This window comes from Anneissia japonica, unplaced genomic scaffold, assembly GCF_011630105.1.
Source record: "Anneissia japonica isolate Jap-2015-1 unplaced genomic scaffold, ASM1163010v1 scaffold1053_len387728_cov195, whole genome shotgun sequence".
NCBI lineage: Eukaryota > Metazoa > Echinodermata > Crinoidea > Comatulida > Comatulidae > Anneissia > Anneissia japonica.
The window spans coordinates 142,092-166,126 of NW_022699258.1; the positions used below are offsets into that span (position 1 = coordinate 142,092).

At 34.8% G+C, this 24,035-nt stretch overlaps 2 protein-coding genes and 1 long non-coding RNA gene across 5 annotated transcripts in view; 2 read left to right on the plus strand and 1 right to left on the minus strand.

The window, feature by feature from the left end:
- Positions 1–359, minus strand: part of LOC117102936 — a 14,381-nt gene extending 14,022 nt beyond the window's left edge. For both annotated transcript variants that reach the window (XR_004444500.1, XR_004444501.1), the window contains exon 1: positions 160–359. This is a non-coding gene — a long non-coding RNA (uncharacterized LOC117102936). The remainder of the gene's footprint in view (positions 1–159) is intronic.
- A 228-nt stretch (positions 360–587) lies between these two features.
- On the plus strand, positions 588–20,553 carry LOC117102934 (splicing factor 3B subunit 1-like). 2 transcript variants are annotated; one of them, XM_033243391.1, is made up of 21 exons: positions 588–679; positions 3,214–3,407; positions 3,968–4,060; positions 4,714–4,831; positions 7,846–7,919; positions 8,866–9,018; positions 9,133–9,376; positions 9,506–9,867; positions 10,636–10,833; positions 11,134–11,415; positions 11,935–12,292; positions 12,422–12,567; positions 12,870–13,016; positions 13,296–13,421; positions 13,680–13,901; positions 14,508–14,690; positions 15,513–15,691; positions 15,845–16,030; positions 16,195–16,467; positions 17,997–18,213; positions 18,673–20,553. In XM_033243391.1, the coding sequence occupies exons 1-21, from the start codon at positions 652–654 to the stop codon at positions 18,829–18,831; spliced, it is 3,942 nt and encodes a 1,313-aa protein (XP_033099282.1). In that variant the 5' UTR covers positions 588–651; the 3' UTR covers positions 18,832–20,553. The 2 variants fall into 2 exon arrangements, with proteins under 2 accessions (XP_033099282.1, XP_033099283.1); XM_033243392.1 differs by lacking the exons at positions 588–679; positions 3,214–3,407; positions 3,968–4,060; positions 4,714–4,831 and adding an exon at positions 4,925–6,791 and having other exon boundaries at positions 18,673–18,831.
- Positions 20,554–20,853: 300 nt separating this feature from the next.
- LOC117102935 overlaps positions 20,854–24,035 on the plus strand; it is a 19,506-nt gene continuing 16,324 nt past the window's right edge. The window contains exon 1 of the mRNA XM_033243393.1: positions 20,854–21,149. The gene's annotated coding sequence lies outside the window, so the exon portion shown is untranslated. The remainder of the gene's footprint in view (positions 21,150–24,035) is intronic.

Below are 24,035 nucleotides of genomic sequence, written 5' to 3' on the forward strand. Positions count from 1 at the left end.
TATATATATTGATTGAATAGCCTATGCCGAGTTGACTTGGGGCCAGGTTGTACTGGGGCCGAGTTGACCTGCTTCCGTAGGTGTAGCTAGCTTATTACTGTAGAGTAATTACTTAGGAGGGCCTAGACGTGACGGAGGGTTTACTATCATATAACTTACCAAGTGACGTTTCAAATTTATTGCAATTTCGATCCATTAGTATATTATTGACCTAGATACTTGTCAAGAGTTTTTCGTAGCGGTAGGCCCTTACATAGACCCCCTCTGATCATATTTTCTCCATGAAGTCTGACCTCATGTTTCTTTTCTACCTCCTTTAGGACAGCATGCAGGCCAGGAAGCTAGGAAGTAAGTCACACGCAGTGAGGCCCACGTATGTTGATTCACTGCGATTAAATAAAATCACCGCCTAAAAGCAATTATTTAAATGCAGTTATTTGTATTATCATATTAATTTAGCAAAATAAATACATTTTGTAAATTTTAAAATAAATTTATAAATAAAATTCTGTAATAAACTAAATAAATAATTTAAATATGATAGTTAATTTGGCATACTCTTAACGCTAGTTTTGTTTTTCGTTTAGCGTGCTATTGTTGTGACGTAACAGCGAATTTTGTACGTACTGTACGTTTCTCTCATCATCCAAGATGGCGACATCTGTTATCAATCCGAAAGGTAATATTAATTATTGTTAAAAATACATTTATAGACAATTTTTGAAGTACTTAAACAAAAAAACATGGTTTTTGTATAATCAATGTTCTATTTCTAAATTTTGTCGTGGTATTCATACCGCATTATGTATAAATATGAGTATCATAATTGTTTTATTCATTATGACGATTTTTTTCTACAACAATGTGAGCATGCTGGTGACGCTGTTGTTCGTGTTCAGTGTTTGCCCTGTGGTCCTCTATCTAACTAGGCCTAAGGTCTAGCCTAGACCTAGCTAGGCTTTCTAAAACTAGGCTTTATAGAAAAGTCTAGCTAGGGATGTACCGAGGGGCGCTAATGAACTTTCGCACCAACTTTTAATTCTTAATTCTTTTACTTCAAATTCAATGACATTGACAATGTTCTTCTCACAGTCACAACATTTAATTAACAAACATGTTCACATGATTCAACCACTCACAAAGTACCTTTTTCAACAAATAAGCCTGCAAGTAAGTACAGCAAATCTGTACTCGCTAGCACAACGAGCGGCTGCCATTTTGCAATCAGTCAGAAATCGCCAGAATGTATGAGGGTCCCAAATGATCAGCTCAGGCTGGATGGACCACGCTCACAAAATATTGTTGAAATAAAATAAATAAATGAGTTTACAGCGCGAGGTTTTTTGATTAAACATTTATGGAAACTTGCTTATTTGCGTTCGTATATCATTTCAGTTATCTGTTATATTGTATGGTGTTCTTGTTTGGTTATGATGTGTGTTCACATGAAATTCACGTGTATAATAATTAATTTTTAAAAGTTAGTAATGATCCAAATGCATACACAGATACAAATAGGCCCGAGGCCTAATCCAGCAAAACAACTATCAAAGCAAATGCTAAATAGGGGTGGCGACTTCGGACCCCCGACGAGGCAGGTTTCCCTGACGACAGCAAAGTGGGAGGGGTTGAGCATCGCTAAAAATGTTCCAAAAGTAGCCCAGCTGCGAAGCCAACGAAAATTTTGACAAATTAGGGGTTTCAAGGGCTACTAACATGTAGAAAATAGCATATAAATTTTTTTTTCTCCCCGACGAATTGTGGTTTTTCTCCCCCCGACGGGGGGCAGCCCATGGCCCCCGCGGGCGCCACTCCTGAATGCTAAACGTCGGTTCGATTAATCTTGATTACGATAAGTAATTCAAAAAAATGTTACCACGTAATGATGCCACATTTAATGGTGGATGTTTCACTGGAAAATTCAGATTTAAATTATAAGGCTGGCCTTTAATTGTTTCAAAATTTAAGAATTGACTTGGACATAATGGCAATTTCTTGCTTCATTGCAAAGCAGCAAAATAGTATGTACAGCTCGTCGTGCTATCAAGCGCAAAAACGCTGTATGTGCATCAACTTGTATTTATAAAGGTATCTTTTTTTTGTTGAAAAATGTACTTTGTGAGTGGTTGAATCATGTAAAAATGTTATAATTATGTCTTGTGACTGTGAGAAGAACATTGAGGTAAAAAAAATTAAGAATTAAAAGGTACGTGCGAAAGTGCATGAGCACCGTAACAAGGTAGGAATCCGCCTAGCACCGGCCCACACAACATGCAGAAAGTGATTGGCCCTATCAAAGGCCTAGTCCTGATTAGGGTGTTCCCTTCCCTGGATGCCCGAGTAATGTCTGATTTTTTCACCGGAATATGGGCCTACAGTAGTTTTGGATAGGCCATTGAATCACAGGGCAGTTGTTTAAATGCATCTGCCACTTCAAAAAACAATGTCAATTCGTTCTTTTCATGACACAGGAATCTCTATGTATTAATCCCATCTCTCCCCCCTCCCCCCAACGAAAAAAAAAACCTACTCCAGCCCTCATCAATTTTGTTTTATTTTTTTTTTTTTTAAGAGTGATCATCTACAGTAATAATTGTTCTATGTGCCCTACTGTAAGTGCCAATCAGTCCTCTTGTATTTCCACATAAGTGCAGGGCACAACCACAGTGGGAGGAAAGGAGATGTTTTTAAGTTTGGATTGTGCTCTCTCCCAAGCTGAGTTGGACTAAACTAAAAGAATGGTTATGAATTTTGAATAATAATTTGGTATTTTGGGTTATTTAGGCTTTAGCTCTAATGGATAAGCGAGGTAAAAAACTTCAATTTAATTTTCTGAAAAAGTTAATGTTGTGATGCCTCAGAATTTGATTTCTCTAAATTTGCAAACTTCCTGTCACAGTAATCAAATTGTATCTAAATAGAATCGTAAACATTCAATAATTCAGTGCACCCTCCAATTCAGAACCCTCTAATTCGCGACCAACTTTTTCGAAGAACCAAATAACAATCTTCATTTGTTTAAACACAAAGCCAATCCACCTCAAATTTTCGGGTTTCAAAGGTGTTCTCGAATTGGAGGGCAAACTGTATGGTAAACACAAAACCCATGTAAAAAAAAAAGATTGTGTAAGTTTTTATAAGATAGGCCTACAGTAATAAGATCTATGAAAAATGATACATAATTAACTTTGTTAGACTTTTAATTGTCATTAGATATTGAAGAGCAGATTCGTGAAATTCAAGGGAAAACAAAAAATATTCAGCATGAGAATGCGAATAATACTGAAGGAGATGGAAATCGTATTGGTTTAGGAGAAGGCGGCCATTTTGATCAAAGCATCTATGGGGAACGTGGCAGCAGATATGCCGGCTATGATTTATCCATTGCAACAAATGAGGGGGAGGATGTAAGTGTTAACAGTTGACAGAATATTGCTGTTAACATCCATCATCATCACTACCATCATCACTTATATATTCATCAGCAGTCATCATCATGATGTTTTCATCATGCTTATGTCTGCATTTCATTTACTTGCCAAAAAAATCATCATAAATTGTTATAATTATATTATTATTATAAACAATAAAGATATTGTTAATCGTAGTCACCATCATGATGTGTAATCATGACAATAATAATAATAATAAATAATAATAATAATAATAATAATTTTTTTTAAAATAGTTATATGAAACAGAAGACCAAACCCCAAATTTGTATAGCTCTTAATATCTACATTATTTTTTTTGTTTTTTTCCCCCTTCATTTTGTTAATGTTTTTAAATTTTTAATAGGCCTATTTGTATTTGATGTAACATTTTAATTTTTACGGGTGATTCTTTTGATATATGATGATTTAAAGAGCTACTGTATAGAAATAACACATTATAGAAATATATATGGTATATAATGGAATTGATGTGAAGCCAGTATTCTCATTTTTTGGTATTCTTGTGTTTTTAGGAAGACGACGACTACAGCAGCACATCCCTGATGGGCAAGAATTCATATGTTGCACCATCTGCATATATTAGGGAGAATGAAGAACTTGCAAAGGTAACATTTGTGGCAAAGACGAGCCAAATCAGTCATGTGTCGCAAATCCTTTTTCAGAGATAATGGCCAAATTATGCTGGAATGTCAAAATTTGTAAAATCTATTTTATTACAATTAACTAACCATTATATATCTATCTATATATCATGCTATGCTGTTATTTCCCAATTTCCAACTAAAAAAAACAATTTTTAACAATTTGGTTACGGTTTCTGTTTAAGAAATGCCCGAAATCATAAACTTTGAAGGCTGATTTCTCATATATTGATTTCTCACATTTTATAGCTCTCTTTTTACTGTTTAACCCTGTATTAATAACTACAAATCTATTTTTCCAACCAGTGACTAGTTTGGCTTGTCTTTACCAAATTTTGTATGTGAACCTTTACCCTCATCCAATAATAATGGATAAAATATATATTTGTTTACAGCACTGAAAACCATTTTGCAACATCACCACAACCTTGCAAAAGTGACATACATGTAGTGTACTCTCGGCGTCACCACCTCGCTGGTACATGTGCATGTGCTACTACAGAACAATCGTATTGTTAAAATAGAGAGAAGAGAGTTAGTATTTAGGAAGCTTGTAATTCAGAGATGTATAATATGTGTATTATAACTATAACTGTGTTGTTCATATTGATTTGCAGGACCATGATCCGATGGCAGAAACAAGAATCCCTCGCATCATCGATCGAGAGAATGAATACACGATGATGGCTCGTGCAAGAATGATCTCTCCAGCTCGACATGACCCATTCTTACCCGGTAAGATAAATCTTTTGATTATGTTTCTTTTAAAATCTTTGTCTGGTTGCACATGTTTTATTATTGTAATGGTTGTCCTGAACTTCTAATAACTGTAAGTGACATAAGGAATTTTAAGGCAAATGTTGGATTACTTTGATCACAGGTGATACTGTAGATCCAGTGGTTTTGAGGCTCATCCAGGGCTTAGAATATCCAGGATTATGAATAAACTGGTTTTAGTTGTTGAACCTGGACAGCACTCACAGAAGCTGGGCGTGTTCTGTACTTGTGGCATGTCACATTACTGCATGCATGTAGTTTTGTGTGTAGAGTGATACAGTATTATTAATCATTGTGTGTACTATTCTATATTTCGTTTTCCTTGATTGGATGGCCAAATATTTTGACTATATCATAAAGATATACCATTTACTATTAAATTGGAAAACTACAATAGTTCTATAAAGCTCTGTCCAGATTATCACATTTTCTTTGACAAAAAAAAAACAACTGTTGTATGCCCATATATGGTGTAGTCATGACCATATATGGTGTAGTCATGGTGTGATGTCATGACCATATTCAGGCATGTCACATGTTTTATTCTGGACAGGGATTTAGAAATTTTAAAACGATTCAGATAATCAACTTCCAATGAAACACACACCAAAACAAACCTTAAATAGATTTATTGTTTAGGCAATTAAATGTTATATACAAAGTAATATTTACAATGTATATTTGTTACTTGGTAAGGAAAATCTTTCTAATTTTTATTGAAATCTTTAACTTGTATATAATTATGATACAAGCAATAGAAACATAAATGTTGGCTATATGTCTTTAATCACTCAGTAAATCTTCCCTCAACCCTTAAATGTGAATAAGAACAACAATAACATTTGATCAAGATAGAAAGTATTTCCTGGTTTAATAATTACGAACATTTGTATACACAATTTTAGTAATGAAAAAGGTAATTAAATTAAAGTATGCTTTTCTTACTATTAATTTCATGTTGAGGATAAACAAAATATTGAATTAACCCAAATTTATACAAAGATGATGAGATGCATAATATTATAATTACAGATGTCTCTAGATATTAAGGTAATTTGTTTATCTCCAAGCAGATGAATAAACAAAATGTTTTGTCTACAATTATAAAAAATATTTTTCGAAAGGAAAAACAATAGACATCATATTGAGAATTTGTTCACTGTCCCCTCTATGAATGATTTTGAAATTACAGTACTTGTATCTCATCTGAAAATGGTGATAAATAAGGCATGAATTTTTGGTGTTCAGTTTGTGTGTTGTATGCAGAGACAATTGTTTAGGAGAATCTTGAAAATTCCTGTAACTGAACAGACATTAATCGTGCTCTCATTTCTTTCCTAAACAGCTTGGAAAACGGCAATCACATCTCTTGCTGACAACAGGTTCATGTTGGGTTTAGGCAGCAATTCAAATTGCAATATACATCATAAATGCCAGAGTGAACTCTTAAATTATTGTATCTGGCATTCTTTTATAAATTGATCATCAAAAAGAAGAAAGAATTAAAAAAATCAGTCTTACGTGCTAACAGATTTTCATGCAATGCCATTTTTTAATGTTTTATCCCGGCATTGCTTAAATACAGTATCCAGCTGTGATGTTAGAAACTGATGATCTTTAATTCTCTGATTGGCTGTAAGAAAATGTAGACTTTTGCTCTTTATTATTTATGTGCAAGCTATGAAATCCTGTTTTCTACATACAGTATTTAGGTAACTGATATTATTGTAAGATTTTTACTCGAATAGGGTGTAAACTCCCTAAAAATCGGGTACTGTTTGCCCGGTCTCATATTTACGTGTATATTGTAAGTTGTTGGTAAGCTATACTCAAAGTCACTAACGACTCAAAAGATTAATTTTAGGCTCACATCAATGGAAGAGAAAGGCCAGCTACTGAATGGAATAACAGTTGTGCAGTACGTATCAACAGTGCCTAAACAGGGAGTATATTGGGGTCAATTAATTAGACCCTTTATGGTTGAATATACTTTTTGTATTAGTCTACACTTGGGACTTAAACTTTTTGAATGATTCCTATGACATTATTAGGTAAAGTCTTATTTTTGGTAAACATGTTAAAAAATTCGAAAGTGTTAATGTTACTTGAATGATTTTAATATACAGTAAATATTGAGAATGTATTCACTCAGAATACTCATTTTTATGCTTAGATTAGTAAATGCATTGAATTTAAATTTCTGTTTCAAGAAATTAGATTTGATTGATTTTTAAAAATAAAAATGCAACAGCACATGAGACTAAAGTTCTGGGACAAACTTAGATCTTTTAACAACCATGTGTAGACTTAATGTATGAGTGCACTCAACCATAACATTGAATGCTAATCATCTCAAACGATGATTACAGTGACAAACAACTACTTTGCAAAAGAGAGTTCTGATGCTTCCCTGACTCTGGCCTGTCCACAGTTGCTATTACTACTTAGAATGGCTAAGATGGATACCGAGTGGGAACTTCAGTTTTCTAATTGGTAGATAACATTATCATGAAGTCATATATGGTTATCTGCCATAACTTTGTAAGGTAGTTGTATGTAAAATTTGTCATGTGTTTAGAAAAAGTATATGTCTTTAGTAAGAGACAAAGATCAACTACCCATTGCTCCAGCAGAGAATTAGAAACTTCATATGTGATAATTAATATGTTATTATGTATATTTTCATGTAATTATCTAAATTAATATAAGAGATTATTGGATGCTGTATAACATCCAAATATAATTATGAACTTGTTCATTATTATCCTGTAAGCAATTGAAGCAGGATTTGAATATATAGCATGCCCTTAACTGGTCTATGTTAAAACTGAAGACTCATGCTTTTTTAAACCATTTTTTTATATTCATTTTTTAATGCTGTGTTAATTTAGTATAATTATGTGTATACAGTATACTAATCTATTTCTTCTTTTTCTCTCTTTATATCTTACGATTCTTGTCTGTGCATACAGGTGGCAAAACACCAGACCCGTCATTGAGGACGTTCGCTGACACAATGAAAGAAAGACAGCAGATGGCACAAGAGGTATGTTGTCAGAATTTTGTTCTGGGATGACAGTGAGACCCAGGACTCAATGGTGTGATTGAGATCGTCTGCGCATGTGAAGCTTTTTATTTCTCATTTTCTGAATTCTCAGATGAGTTTAGCCTATGCTTTTTAGAAGATAGAAGATGGTCACGGACAAGTGAATTTGTCCTAGGATCATGCAAAATCGAAAGCACTATATTATTAGATTTAGACCATACTTTCATTTTTTAAATAATTATACTATGAATAGGAATAAAGTTATTAAATAACTTTAAATGATTCAAAATAATTGAATATTAAATAGAATTATTAACAAAAATAATTATTCCTCAAAAAGTGAAACTACACAATTTTAAACCAACTAAAATTAATATAGAAATTAATAAGGTAATTTGTTAATACTATATGTTTGTTTAATTAATAATAAATCTAAAAAAATCAAATACAGTAATATGAATAATTATATTTATTAAATGCAAAATATTCAGTAATAATAAACAAACTACTAGAAACAATTAAAGATGTATTGTTCCTTGATAAAAGTAAAAAAATCATAAAAAATAAGTTTGAAATAAACTTTATCATTTTGCAATAACATACAAATTATTAACTTGTGCATATAAATTATTCAATTTCAAAAATTTGTACCCTGATTTTTAAACCAACAAATTATAATAAAAAATAATAAAACACTTCCAGTGACTGGAAGTGTTTCAAACATTTTTTGCTGTAATCTGACGGATAGACATTTTTTAAAAAACACTAATTTCTATGTTCAAGTTGATAACTTTTATGTTACTTCAAAATTGGCAATTTAATTTCAAAAAATATTTTTATGATATTTTTGATACAGTATTTAGCATGGGACAATACATCTTTAACCTACAAGAGTTTGTGAATTGATAGAATAAATAATAATATTGTTTCTTTTAACATTTTTTAGAGACATCAACACAATCAGATATTACAGAGAAAAAAAGAGGGCACACTCAAAGTGGTTCCCAAAAAGAAACGCCGATGGGACCAAGCAGGTGAAGACACACCCGGAGCAGTTACACCCAGTAAGAAGAAAACCAGCTCGTGGGATCAAGCAGAGGTAGTCAAGTTTAATTTTATTGGAAAATTGATTACAGAATTGTATGATTTAGCATTGAGTCTGATGTACCATTTAGTGAGTTTATACTAATTTTATTGGGTTTTTTTTCCTTAGAGCTCCACACCCTCCCATGGAAGGTGGGATGAAACTCCTGGTCGCGCAAAGGGCAGTGAGACACCAGGTGCTACTCCTGGTACTACTCGTGTGTGGGAACCAACCCCAGCCCATGCCACGCCAACACATATCACACCTGGTCATGCCACCCCAGGTCATTCTACCCCAGGGCACGCAACACCAGGTAGAGCCACACCCAGTGCCCGCAAGAACAGATGGGATGAGACACCTAGAACAGAAAGAGGTATGATAGAGTTTCATCTATAAAAATGACAACATAAATATATTTTTCACACCTTGCAAGTCATTATAGAAAGCTATGCACAATTGTTATGACTAGTGATGTGTTGTATATTTATATATTTTATTGCAGAAACACCTGGACATGGTAGTGGATGGGCTGAAACACCTCGTACAGATCGCGGCACTGGTGATGAACCATCAATGACCCCAACACCAGGTAGCAAACGAAGATCAAGATGGGATGAGACACCTGGTGGCACCCCAGCAGCTGGAAGCCAGACACCCCAGACCCCAGGTTCTACCCCTACCCTGACCAGTGGTGTGACACCTAAGGGGCCTAAAGCTATGGTGATGAGCACACCTAGTGCTTCTGCACTCAGAATGATGACTCCAGAACAATTGCAGGCATACAGGTGGGAGAAGGAGATTGACGATAGGAACAGGCCCCTCTCAGATGAAGAACTGGATACAATGTTTCCAGAAGGATATAAGGTAATGGATAAGGAATGCTGGTGACTTTTGAGACAAGTTCACTTATATGTCAGTAGTAACACTGGTCAGGAGCCCAGTCTCATCAGAGTTAGGCCAAAAAAAATTATTTTTGGGATGGCCATATTTTGGGAATATCCAAAAAATGGGTAGGTTGGTAGGAAAGCTTTTTTTAACCAAAAATGTTGTATTTGGCCTTATCATAATTTGGTATGATTTGTTACTCCTGGGACTTCAGAGCTTTATTGATTAATTAATTAATTGTGTGAAAGCTTTGCTTCCATCCACGAATCACTCCTGATTTATGGAATTATTACTAAACATTATATTTAAAGCTGTGAGATGACTTGCCAATTGTATAAGTTCCTATAGTAATCATCATCATCATCAAGTGCCGTCTTCACTACAAAGGTTGGCCACCATAGTTTCCCATCCACTTCTATTTTCAGCAGCTCTTTTTGCTCCTATGTAGGATGTTGTACCACTCCATAGCTTGATGTCATCGCTCCACTTTCCTCTTTGTCTTCCTCTGGCTCGGGATCCTATAGTAATATAACTAAATAATATCACTAACCAGTTAATTGGTCAGTTGATTGATTGATTAAGAAGCTATGGTTGAATATAAATTTGTTTTGTTAAAAACTGAAATCGGTTCATGAAAATATCTTCCCTGCAATTTTATTCAAGACTTTAACTAACAGTTCAAAAGTGTTTTATAGGAATTTTCATAATCTGTATTATATTGATAAAAAATGTTTCTTTGTCTTTCAGGTTCTGCAACCACCTGCTGGCTATGTACCAATCCGTACTCCAGCAAGAAAGCTGACTGCCACACCAACACCAATGGGCGGTATGAGCGGCTTCCATATGCAGCAGGAAGACCGGAATGTAGACCATGGTTTAGCTCAACCACCTGGCAATTTGCCTTTTCTGAAACCAGACGATGCCCAGTACTTTGACAAACTTCTGGTATGTATTTCTCATCTTCAGATGACCTTGTCTTAGAGGTCGCAAATGATAGAAACGAGGCGTGTTAGCCTTAACCTTATGTTGAAGTTGTAATAAGTAATATATATATTTGAATCTTTAGCATTAAGCATGTTATTACCAACAACTTAAGCAATGCCACCAGTTTTATTTTCAAACACACAGCATTTTAAGCGCTATTATAGAGCTTAAACTGCTGACCATATGCGTTTTACCATTTAACTTGAATTACAAAATCAGTGTGATAAAAGTATTACAGTATATAAACAATTATATTTTTAGATTGATGTTGATGAGAGCTCCCTGAGCCCAGAGGAGTTAAAGGAGAGAAGAATCATGAAATTACTGCTGAAAATTAAAAATGGTACTCCTCCGATGCGAAAGGCAGCCCTCAGACAGATAACTGACAAAGCTCGTGAGTTTGGTGCTGGTCCTCTGTTCAACCAGATCCTTCCCTTACTTATGTCACCAACTTTGGAAGATCAAGAGCGCCATCTGTTGGTGAAGGTCATTGATAGAATTCTTTACAAGCTTGATGATCTTGTGCGACCATATGTCCATAAGGTAATGGGTCATGAATTTTCTTCAATTTTTTTTATTTTTCCGCATTATAAGCTATGAAATAATGGGTGATTTAGTGCAATTGACTTGCTGTTGCCAAAGTTATGAGTAGAAGTATTACAGATTCTGTGTACTAAAGTATACAATGCTGCCACATCCTTATGTTAATTAATCAGTTTAACAATTAGCGACAGTACACTGGTTTTGGAATGGCAAGCTTCACATATTCTTTTGGTATGTAGGAAAGTTGGAGGAGTAGGAGGTTTAGTTTATAGAGCATAACTGGCCATCTGGGAGAACAGTAGATAACAGGTTACCCAATATATAGAACAACAATCTAAATTAAGTGTCTATGTGTTGCTGAAACCAGGCACTTGGTAATCACAGTCATTAGGGTTAAGGCTGCACTTTAAGCATTATTTGGCAACATGTATGCCTGAATTGCATATGTCCGATATAAATCACAATTCTAAGCTTTTCTGATATTTTATACTTTTTGATACTTTCTGATCTACACTGTAGATTCTTGTTGTGATTGAGCCCCTGCTGATTGATGAAGACTACTATGCTCGTGTAGAGGGTCGTGAGATCATTTCCAACTTGGCGAAAGCTGCAGGCTTGGCAACTATGATCTCCACAATGCGTCCCGATATTGACAACTTGGATGAGTATGTGCGAAACACGACCGCTCGTGCCTTTGCTGTGGTGGCATCTGCTCTTGGTATTCCTTCCCTGCTGCCATTCTTGAAGGCTGTGTGCAGGAGTAAGAAGTCCTGGCAGGCCAGACATACTGGTATCAAGATCGTCCAGCAGATTGCCATCCTGATGGGTTGTGCCATTTTGCCACATCTTCGAAACCTTGTCGAAATCATTGAACATGGTAGGATTTGGTTACTGGTTTGTTATGTACTCCGCTTAGCCTGTTTGTTTATTATTAATAATAATGGTTTTTTTTCCGTTTGTTATTCTTTAATTATTAATGTAAATGAAATTATGGTTTCTTCTTCAGGTTTAATTGATGAGCAGCAGAAGGTGCGAACCATTACTGCCCTTGCCTTGGCTGCTTTAGCTGAAGCTGCAACACCATACGGTATTGAATCCTTTGATAGTGTACTGAAACCACTTTGGAAAGGTATTCGACAGCACAGAGGAAAGGTACGTTTTTTTGTTGTAGGTTAATAGTTAATACATGTGGGAATTTAATAGCATGTGCAAATCAGAGATATTTCATGTATGTATTTCATTTTCACACCAAGATGTGGATGTTAGTAAATGATTGAGAAATAATTATTGAAATCAAAATGCTTCACACATTTTAAACAATGTTATGTGATTGATACACAATATACAAAATTCAATATAATAAATATTTGCATGCATTCTACACTTTCCAATAATCATAACCTGGAAAGCATATAAAAATAATGACCATTCTGTTTTTGTGTTTTCATTTGTAGGGTCTTGCAGCTTTTCTGAAAGCCATTGGTTACCTGATCCCCCTTATGGACCCTGAATATGCAAATTACTACACAAAAGAGGTGATGTTGATTCTGATCCGTGAGTTTCAGTCTCCCGACGAAGAAATGAAAAAAATTGTCTTAAAGGTACGTAATTTTCTATTTTCATGAAAGCTTTATATTATGTGTTAATGATCAATATCAGAAATATTTTATTTAACTAGAAGATTTTCTACTGTGGACGCACTTTATCATAGTAGTAGGACAGCATTTGTAATGTTTTCAAATCATAAGCATAGCCATATTTGACCTTATTTTCACTGGATATATAAGAATTGAAAACTCTTTCTTATTTAACTTAGCATATTATTCTGTATGAATTTTTTTTAAAGCTGTTTTCTTCTGTCTTTGCTTACATTATGCTAGGTTGTGAAACAGTGTTGTGCAACAGATGGTGTTGAGCCGCAGTACATCCGTGATGAAGTTCTCCCATCGTTCTTCAAACATTTCTGGCAGCACAGAATGGCATTGGACAGAAGAAATTATAGACAGGTAAGTTGGTTTATATCGTACAATTGTTTTTGAGCCAGTGTTTTTCTTTTTGAGATCTTTAGATTGTATGTGTTTAATTTTAATTGAACACATATGTTCTTCCACCTTATACACATGTGTTCACAAATATGTCCACACTCGCATACATAAGTACACAGACATGCATTTACAAACACACTGACACAAACTCAGTGATACACACTGACTAACACACACACACCCTCTCACAAGTAACAACTGTATTATTTGCTTTTACAGCTTGTGGACACAACAGTTGAGTTAGCAAACAAGGTTGGAGCAGCAGAAATCATCGGACGTATCGTAGATGACCTCAAAGATGAAGCTGAACAGTACCGTAAAATGGTTATGGAAACCATTGAGAAAATTATGGACAACTTGGGGGCGTCAGACATTGATTCTAGGCTGGAAGAACAACTGATTGATGGCATTCTGTATGCTTTCCAGGAACAGACAACTGAGGTAAGGATGGTAGATCCATTTTATCGATAGAACAATTTGCCTGGTAGAGATTTTCTTTTGTAAATACTTATATGGATATTTTATTTTAATACACTGAAACCGTTTAGACTAGTTAATGGTACTAATGTTAATTTAAAGTTATACTCTCTCTGTAAAGCACAAGTTGGGCAAAGTGCGGCCCAGGATTATAAATTAAAAACCCTATGTCTGCGGTCCGACAAGCACATTAGCTAGAAAGCACCTTGTTTTTCACAGCCCGATACTGATCATATGAAAAAAGTAACATTAAAACTCAGAATAAAGTGGTGTAAAAGCAGTGCTTGGAGGTTTTTGGAAGGTCACTGGAAACATTAAAAAGTTTGGGTGCGGCCCTCAGTGTTAAATCAAAAATTCACTTTGGCCCTCCGACCAATTTTTATGACCACCCCTACTGTAGAGCTATTAAAGTTAAAATGGAGTGCTGAAAAATTTCCCTTTACTGCACCCATGGAAGAATAAATTTACTAAAAACTAATAGTTCTTTTAGTGTTAGTTAGCAATCATTTGAGGAATAACTGTTTTAATTACTGAATCATTACATTATATGCTTTTCATTGTTTTTGGTAGGATGTTGTGATGCTGAATGGATTTGGCACTGTTGTTAATGCGCTGAGCAAGCGAGTGAAGCCGTACCTGCCACAGATCTGTGGTACAATCCTGTGGCGTCTCAACAACAAGGCGGCGAAGGTCAGACAACAGGCTGCTGACCTCATCTCAAGAATTGCTGTAGTCATGAGAACTTGTCAAGAGGTAAGCAGTGTAACATTTATAACAACACCAACAACAGTAATGGTAATATTGGTATTATTTGCTGCTGCTGTTGTCGTCATTGTTTTTAGATTTGTATTTTTTGATAATCATTCAGGATAGACTCACTTATTGTGAAATGTACCTTTGCATAATGTAGCATAAGACTGAAGTTTTATTAAACAGATAAAATGACTTGTCTAAGGACAGAAGCTGAATGGACAGAGTAGGATTTGAACCGTTGACTTGGTTGAGAGCCAAAATTGCAACTGCTGGCTCATTTCCTGTCAACCATGTGAAGTGTGAATAGTATATAGATGTATACTGTGAAAGATTCTTCAATGACTAAAGGTTTTTTGAAACTTGCATTACAGTTTCATTTGAAGGCAGATACCATTCACAGTATATTCAACTAAAGACTAGATGAAATTCTTCAAAGTAGTGTATGGATGTAGCTTGGTGTTTTAAGAATCTTCATTTGCAGGGTTCTCATTAGCAAAAGCTTCTAAGATTTCTTTAAGCTCTGTCTACACATTCAAATTGTCTTTGGAAAAAACCTTTTGTATGCCCATATATAGTCATGATATGCCCATATATAGTCATGATGTGCCTATCATATTTGGGCATGTCACAGGTTTTTGTTAAATAACATTTGATAGTCTGGACAGGTCTTCATATAGAGACTAGTTTGTCAAAAACATTTACTTGCTCTGCTAGATAGGTAGTTGGTGATGATTTAACAAACAAAAAAAATGAAACTGTGTGTAGAACACTTGTATATATGCCATACGCTAAGTATTTATATTTTTTTATTGTCCTCCGCAGGAAAAACTGATGGGGCATTTAGGTGTTGTATTATATGAGTATCTGGGAGAAGAATATCCCGAAGTATTGGGTAGTATCCTGGGCGCTTTGAAGGCCATTGTCAATGTCATTGGTATGACCAAGATGACACCTCCCATCAAAGATCTTCTGCCAAGACTAACACCTATTCTGAAGAACAAGTGAGTTTAATAATTATGATTCTATACAGCAAACTCCATGGTCTCTGTACCTACAGAGTAACAATCATAGTCAAAGTAATTCATTTAAGACATTATATATTGTTTGCAACAGTGTTTTTTATTTACTTATTTTTGCTCCTTTTTATTTAACAGACATGAAAAAGTGCAAGAGAACTGTATCGACTTGGTTGGTCGGATTGCTGATCGTGGCGCAGAATTTGTTTCTGCCCGTGAATGGATGCGAATCTGTTTTGAGCTCCTTGAACTTTTGAAGGCTCACAAGAAAGCAATCCGCAGAGCAACAGTTAACACATTTGGTTATATTGCAAAAGCTATTGGGTAAGTATTAAAAATTTATTTATATTTTTTCTGAAATTTCCAATTTTTGGGCAGTTGGCTAGCAGGCCAAAAATATATATATTTTTGTTTTTTTTTTAATTTTTAGCAACAGGCACAAAAAAAACAATAATGAGTTGTTACTAAAATCATGCATTCTCTTGTAGACCGCATGATGTGCTGGCCACTTTACTGAACAATCTCAAAGTCCAGGAGCGACAAAATCGAGTCTGTACCACCGTTGCTATTGCGATCGTAGCCGAGACATGCTCACCTTTCACCGTGTTACCGGCACTCATGAATGAATACCGCGTGCCTGAGCTAAATGTCCAAAATGGTGTGTTGAAGTCGCTGTCATTCATGTTTGAATATATCGGTGAGATGGGCAAAGATTATATCTACGCTGTTACACCGCTTTTAGAGGATGCTCTTATGGACAGGTGAGTAGGTTTTTGTACAAGCATGCAAGAAAATTTGAGTCCCAATGGAACAGTTCAAAATTTGTGGTTTGTGTCTTAAATAAGGCACATAACATACATTTTTCTCCATGAGCATGAATAAGATTTGAATGTTGTATGTGCTGTTGGAATGCTGAGTTAATTTACTGTTTTTGGTCAACTAAAAACAAACCTCCAATCTCTAAGCCTCATTAAAAGACATATTGTTTGGGACATTACAATATTCCATCCTCTCACAATATGTGAGCTTGCTTGCCATTGGGTGTTCAAAATACAGTCGACCTTCCCATTTACGTACACCTTGGGCTGAAAGCAGTTCGTAATTAAGAAAATTTGTAAATGAGAAGTTCGTAAGAATAGGGCCCTCAAGTTTAAAAACGCCAAGTTGTAACCTATAACTAGGCCTGCCTACCAATATCTAGGCTTAATTTTGCATTTAAGTGTTCAATAAACATTTATAGAAATTGTTGAAGAATCAATTAAATGTTAATGCAAGACAAACTAATATAATAACTATCGATTCAGGCTAAGGAAGTTCCATGGATAGACCGACCTAATCTTCCATGTCACTATAGGCTGACTGTTCAACATACAGTGTGGTGGTTTAGCCAAGGTTTAGCTGGGCCTAGCAGCAGCTCTCTGCTAACTATAGCTAGGCCTCTGTCCGTAATTTATAGCAAATTAGTCAACAAACATTGATATAATTTGTATTAAAAGCACTGGGCTTATTATTTATTTAAGTCAAGGTATTTTTGTATAAAGTCAAAAAAGAAACGGTTCCTATTTTTTCGATCTTCCTGACTTCCAAACATGTGGTTTTGGTAGGCCTACCTGTAGCGTTGAATGATGGGTAATTGCTGATGTCATCTTCTAAAAATAGAGCAGCTTGATAATCATTTTTTTTTTTTTGACAGTGAAAAACAAATAATTAATACAGATGCTTATTGAATATCCGAACAGTGATTTATTCTTAAAAGGATAAAAGGTTGATGTTACCATACATTTATACTCGGACTAGCTGATTTGATTTACAGTGCATTTAGACTGTAGTTAACCATAGACAAGGTAGGGTAGGCCCCCCTGTTATAGGCTGCCCAGCCTTGCCCTTAGCCCAGACAAGGTAGGCCTAGCAGCATGCACTGCCTGCCTGAATTTCGCCTAGTTTTTATTATTTTACATCATGTATTGGTTTGACTTTTCTAAGTGTAAAGTAGTATGGTTATTTATGGAAAGACTGTATAACTAGTACTATAATGCAATTTTTAATGACCTTTGTAATTCGTTTTTCTTAAAATAAATAAAAAAATAGCATAAATAAAATGAATAAATTTAGCGATGACGTCATCAGCCGAACGTTCGTAAAATAGAAGGTTCGTAAATGAGAAGTTCGTAAATGGGAAGGTCGACTGTAGAATAAGAGAAGAAGAAATCCACTCCCTGCCTATAATATACAATCAATTTACGACATTGTAAGATATTCCAACATTGCTTTTTGATTATTTTTTCTACAGAGATCTTGTCCATCGTCAGACGGCATGCGCCGCCATCAAGCACATATCCCTTGGTGTATTTGGGTTCGGTTGTGAAGATGCTCTTATCCACCTTATCAACTTTGTTTGGCCAAATGTGTTTGAAACTTCTCCTCACGTCATCCAGGCCGTAATGGATTCCATCGAAGGCCTACGCATTGGTGTAGGAGCCGTGAAAATGCTTCAGTATACATTGCAGGTAGGAAACACTTTTATACTTAATCATTCTCATAGATTTTTGTCATTCATTTGTAGTGGAACTGTAGATTGGTGATTAAGTTAAGTATCTCACAACTAAAAATGTTTTGTTTATTGCAAATCACTTACTGTTAAATAAGTATGAAATATTTTTAAATCTATGAATGAAGTAAAAAAAAAAAAAAGGATGAAAAAAGTATCAACTCATGTTTGGCCGCATATTTAAACACTTAATTTTCCACTGATTTACACACTTTTTAAGGTTATGCGATGAATATATGTCTGGAAAAAAAGATGTTTTATATTCTGTATGTATTTCATTCTTGAAATCCTGAGCTGCACTGTTGAGACCTAACAAAATTGAAACAGTACTGCTGTCTCTTATACACATCTTTAGAAATGCAACCCTCTGTAAATATGGTAAAATATATTAAAAATACATATTTTTCTATACTTTCAGGGGTTATTCCATCCAGCCAGGAAAGTGCGGGACGTTTACTGGAAAATATACAATACCCTCTACATCGGGGCACAGGATGCATTAGTGGCTGGCTACCCACGGATACCAAATGACGAGAAAAATGAATATAATCGATATGAGCTGGATTACTTCTTATAGAAACAAAAACCGCTGTTTTTGTGGCTTTTACTTGTAAATTTTTTCTGCTATTCATTTCTTTGTGTAATGAATGTAATAATACTGAAGGGCAATCTAGGTATTTACTTTCATTCTTTGGTAGGAATCAGAGCACCATGTTCAGAATTGTTTTCTACATGTCTGAATTTGGTTTTTTTAGTATGGGATAAAAATAGTTGCCTTGACAATTTTATGTAAATTACTAAATCTACATTCTAGAAAGTGCTGACATGATGACCTGTGTAATTTAGGGCTAAGTTTGCCACCAGTAATAAGACAGAATGTTGATGAGATAACTAATGATAAAAATGTATTGTCCCTAAAAAGTACCAAAAACATAAACATTCTTGAACATAGAAATTAGTATATTTAAAAAATGTTTACCTACAGTGTTACAGTGAAAAATGATATAAAAACACATCCAGTCACTGAAGTGTTTTTATTGTTTTGTCATTATCGAGTATAAAAATCGGGGTACACATTTTTAAAATTCAATAAAGTCAATTAATTTGTATGTTACTGCAAAATATACAAGTTAATTATTTTTTTATGATTTTTTTGTCATTTTTAGGAGACAGTAGATCTTTAATGTTAGATTAATCACATTGGTGATCTGGAACTGTGTTGTGTTCTAAGAAACACTACTTAAAAGCGGCACAATGGCCTGGAGTTTTGTGTTATGGTTGAAATGGCACTCTAGAATTTTTTTATAATTTGACGTCAGTGATCCAAGAATTTTCATAAAGTGTTCTAATTTAAAATGACATGATGTAATAGGCTTTACTGTTCTGGTTGATAAAAGCTGTCTGGGACTAATTTTATGGTAATTTACACCATGAATGATTGCGAAATTGTCAGATGAACAGTAGAATTTTGCTTAAAAAGCACACAATCAGATGGAATGTGTTTTTTGAGTAAAATAATCTACTTGTCAATACTGTAGCATTCATTTATGTTACTTGCTCATCATATGCATTGCTGATATGAAAGCATTGCATTCCACATTGGCATCATCGTCGTATACACTATCTTTTCTCCTCTATCTGTTTTTCTGTTCAATTAGTAATATCTTAGCCCTCATCCCACTTCTTGTACAGTATATTATCTTTCTAAACTTTAGTATTCTAATCCTACAATTTTTTATAACAGTCACTACATAAATTTTTTTTTTAAATCCCTCATTTCCTTCTTAATTAGTCTGGAGTCATCATTAATGTCCATGCATTATTGGAGTATTTGGCTTGGATTATCTAAAAATGTAAACATTTCATATCCATTTGGTTTCTAGTAATTAACATAGAATATTTCATATTCCTTTCATGTCCGTGTGTTAAGGGAGTATTTACTAAATCTTGAAATGTATTAATGTATTTACTAAGTGTATAAATTTTTAGAATTTAAGTGTTAAACCCTTCCCCATTCCTCCGGTAAAGTTAGTAAGAATAAGATGTAGAGAACACCACATGAACATTTTAACACTTTTTATATGATGAACATTTTCAATCACGGATATACAGTATAATAAAATACCATGACCGGGTGTTGTACTAACTTCAGTATAACTTCTTGCGTGTGTTTGTAACCTCTGACCTGTGTACTATTATTGTAGTAGGATTGCACAAAACAGTTGATTACATGGTGTATGAAATGGGAGAAAAAGCTATCAACTTGCGAAATAAAATTTAAAATATTGTAAAAACAGTAGTTGCTGACTTTGTATGTTCTTGAATTTATTTTTGAATCGTCCATGTAAAAAATAGTCATGGAACATTCCTTTGGCTACAGTTATACCAGACAGACAATTGTGTGGTGGTGTTGATGGTGAATAATGTACAGTATATATATGATCTTGATAGTAATGGCACGATCTCATCATGTATGAACCCCCAATCCCCTGGTATCGTAGTAAATCTATTTTTAGATTTCCTGAATTTCCCAACAATATCAATTAAGCCCCGCCTACTTTATTTTGACAATCTGAAATACACTTGAGATAGAGACAAGTAAAAGCAATTATTCTAACGAATGTTTAACTGTCATGTGCAAATAAATCAGTTATATATCTTTTAATTTACTTTTACTTTATAATTCCATGTTTGTTACACAGTATTTTTTTGGTTTGTATTTGAGACTACAGTATAAATATGCATGTCAAAGGTCAACTGAGGCTCTCTGCTCACTGTGTCTCCTGTGTGTGATGAAAAATACGGAAAATACGCAGCCAAATAGCATAGCCTAAGAAGGGGGTAGTGCATGGTCGTATATTATTTCATAGCATAGGAAGGCTTTACCGAAATTTGGTAAGTTTTATGTATCCTAACTTCCTTAATTATATTCGGAAATAAATGTAGGCCTAGGCTAGGCCTACCCTAGCTAGTTAGGCTAGCCTAGATATATGGCGGGGCATGTCTGTACTGTATGATAATGTCCTAGGCCTAATATGGTATGCCCTAGGAAAGGACCTACTAGTACTAGTAGGCATGGTCTAGGCTGTGCCCTGTAGCTAGTATGCTGGGCCTAGGCTAGGCTCAACAGGGAAAAGGCCTAAACGTCTAGGCATAATATAATTTAAATTGCCGTTCATTATTTCAATTAAGTTTCTTTATACAGTACATAGATATGGGGCTATCGTTTGCAAACATTTTAAAGAAAAAATTAAGTTGATATGACCGTCTGTTATTTTAAGGAGTAAATGATTCTTTTAGTAACATGACCTCTGAAAATATGGCCGGCACGCTATGATTTATTGTTACAATAGGCCGCAGCATGAAAAGGGCATATTGTCATGTTAATGTATGTGTTGAATACTTAAATCTGCTTGAAGTTCAATAAAATCAAAATGCGACTGTTTTCTGACATCTTGTTTTGTTCAGAGAAAACCTATGCAGGGCTCAATTTTTCATTTTTTTTACACTATCCAACTGGACTAGTTCAACGTAGATTTTACTAGCCCACAGGCTATTTTACTAGCCCAATCATTGGCTATACAATATGTATGTACATTGTATGTGTACATACAATACTGTATGTTGTTTTGCCATTTAATATGGGATTTTTAGTCAACCACAGATGTGCTAGGCCTTGTATCAACTTGTAAAGGATAACAAAAACCACACGCAATTGTCATTTGTATGTCTATTCCTTTATTTTTGATTAATCACTGAAATATTAAACCTGTCGCATAGCTTTATTTAGGGCAAGGAGTAGGCCATGGACATCGTACATAGCCTAGGCCTCTCTACACAACTAACTACAGATAAAGATCACGTTGTTTTTTGTTTACCGTAATTTGAAGCAGAACCTGCAAAGCGATGCAATACAAATGGAACTATAGAAATTACTACCTTGCGGAATTAAGGCTAGTCATGCTGGACCACATTTCCTTTGTTTTTTACTCACTGTCGCCCACAGCTTTCCAACACTTGCCACGAGGTTATTAAACTTTAACACACTTTATCATGTTCTGATTGGCACGCACGTTGCCCACTGATGGATTTTTGGGGTTGCCAAGGTTTATTTTCAATTGGGTTTTCCATGTGACATTCGATAATTTTACAATCAACGGACGTTAACTCTCATTTATATTTATCTTATCTTACTAAATCGAAACTACCGTACAAAGTAGTATTTGATGAACAATCTTTTCACTTGTGTGTATTTTAATTGAGGACATCATTTTTGACAGTAAAAGAGGTAAAATAACTGTAAATAAATAGGCTAGGCCCTATGCTAATTAATTGAAAAAAATAATACAGCAGTACAAACAAGTTTCTGTCATCGACCGCGAGTGTGGAAATGGAGACTCCCATCAGATCAGGTGTACGTTTTTCTTATTGAAAAAACAGCTCTGTAAAGCTACAGCAGTCTTTCTGCACATACAAATAAACAACACACTTTTGTTTTGTAGATTCACTTTGTAAGCTTGCTTAGATTGTTTATATCAGGCTACAATGTATCTACGACGAAGCCTGCACGCATGAAAAATTGCAATTAGTTTCCGGCGGTACTGTAGGCCTTGTTCACTAGCCCACCGGGCAAAAAGGAAGGGAGGTTGACCTGAGCCCAGAGCAGTTTTTACTAGCCATTGTACCCGGGCTATGATAAATCAATTCGATTTTTACTTACTCGGCACAGTGCACAAAGCATTTGTTATCGTAATTTTCCATTTTATAGTATGGAAAATATTTACTCGCTCGTTGTTTTGAAATGATAATTGTAACAATAAAACGACAAATTTTTGACTTATGCACTGTCGACTTGGGTGAAGTTGACTGGACAATACAATAATTGAAAAACAAAGCTTGTAAAGTGCCTCCTTGCAAAAAGGTTAAAACAAAGTCAAAAAGAAAAGAAGCAACTCATCATTTTAAGCTCGAACAGCAAACAAGGAAGAGCTTAAATGTTACACTTTCTAGGCCTCCTAGGCTAGGCCTAGGCTGAAAGAAACCTTGTGTTTGCATACTGTATTGCATGCACATTATGAAACAGCATCAGTGACTCAAACTGTGGACATCACCAAACCATCAAACAATGTATAATACACAATTGTATAGTTATGCAAAACTGTTCTCAATTTCTGTAAAAAAAAAAAGAATTTTCTTGAGTCCGTATATTTACTGTAAATGGACACATCCTTGTCCATCCTTAAAATCCACTGTTAGTATTAGGGTTTACCAATGTTATCACCAATCCGCTATTAAAATCTATACAACCCACCCACCCTCAGTTTTCTATAGCTAAAACTACAACCCTGTACAACATTACACTACAGTTACAGTACTAAAATATACCCCCATTGAAAGTAAAATTGAGTTTTTTGTAATAGGACAGTTTAAACTTTAATAAATAGTAGCCCTCCTGCCAGGATTTTATTAAAGAGTGGCAGAATTTCAGAAAATGCGGTCGAAAAAAAAATTCAAGGGTGGTGCGAACAATTTTAAAGGGTGGATACATTTTTGGTACTAATATTGTGTCGGACATGAAGCAGCCTGACCCGTGTCCCACAATGTAAATGTCATTTACTCGATACAATTCATTTAATTTATTGATGCAAACAATATACTGTATGTACACAATAAATTATGAAGAAATGGAAACATTTCATCAAAATTAATACCTACTAGATGGATTCTGTTATAAATACAAAATGCATACACTAAGTGTTGATGTTGATGAAGATTTGAACA

Bases quoted from the DNA above. Each gene is read 5' to 3' on its own strand.
- LOC117102934 (XM_033243391.1), top strand. From the start codon at position 652: ATGGCGACATCTGTTATCAATCCGAAAG. The intron at 3,408-3,967 runs GTAAGTGTTAAC...TTGTGTTTTTAG, and splicing joins CAACAAATGAGGGGGAGGAT to GAAGACGACGACTACAGCAG. The intron at 16,031-16,194 runs GTAAGTATTAAA...ATTCTCTTGTAG, and splicing joins TATATTGCAAAAGCTATTGG to ACCGCATGATGTGCTGGCCA.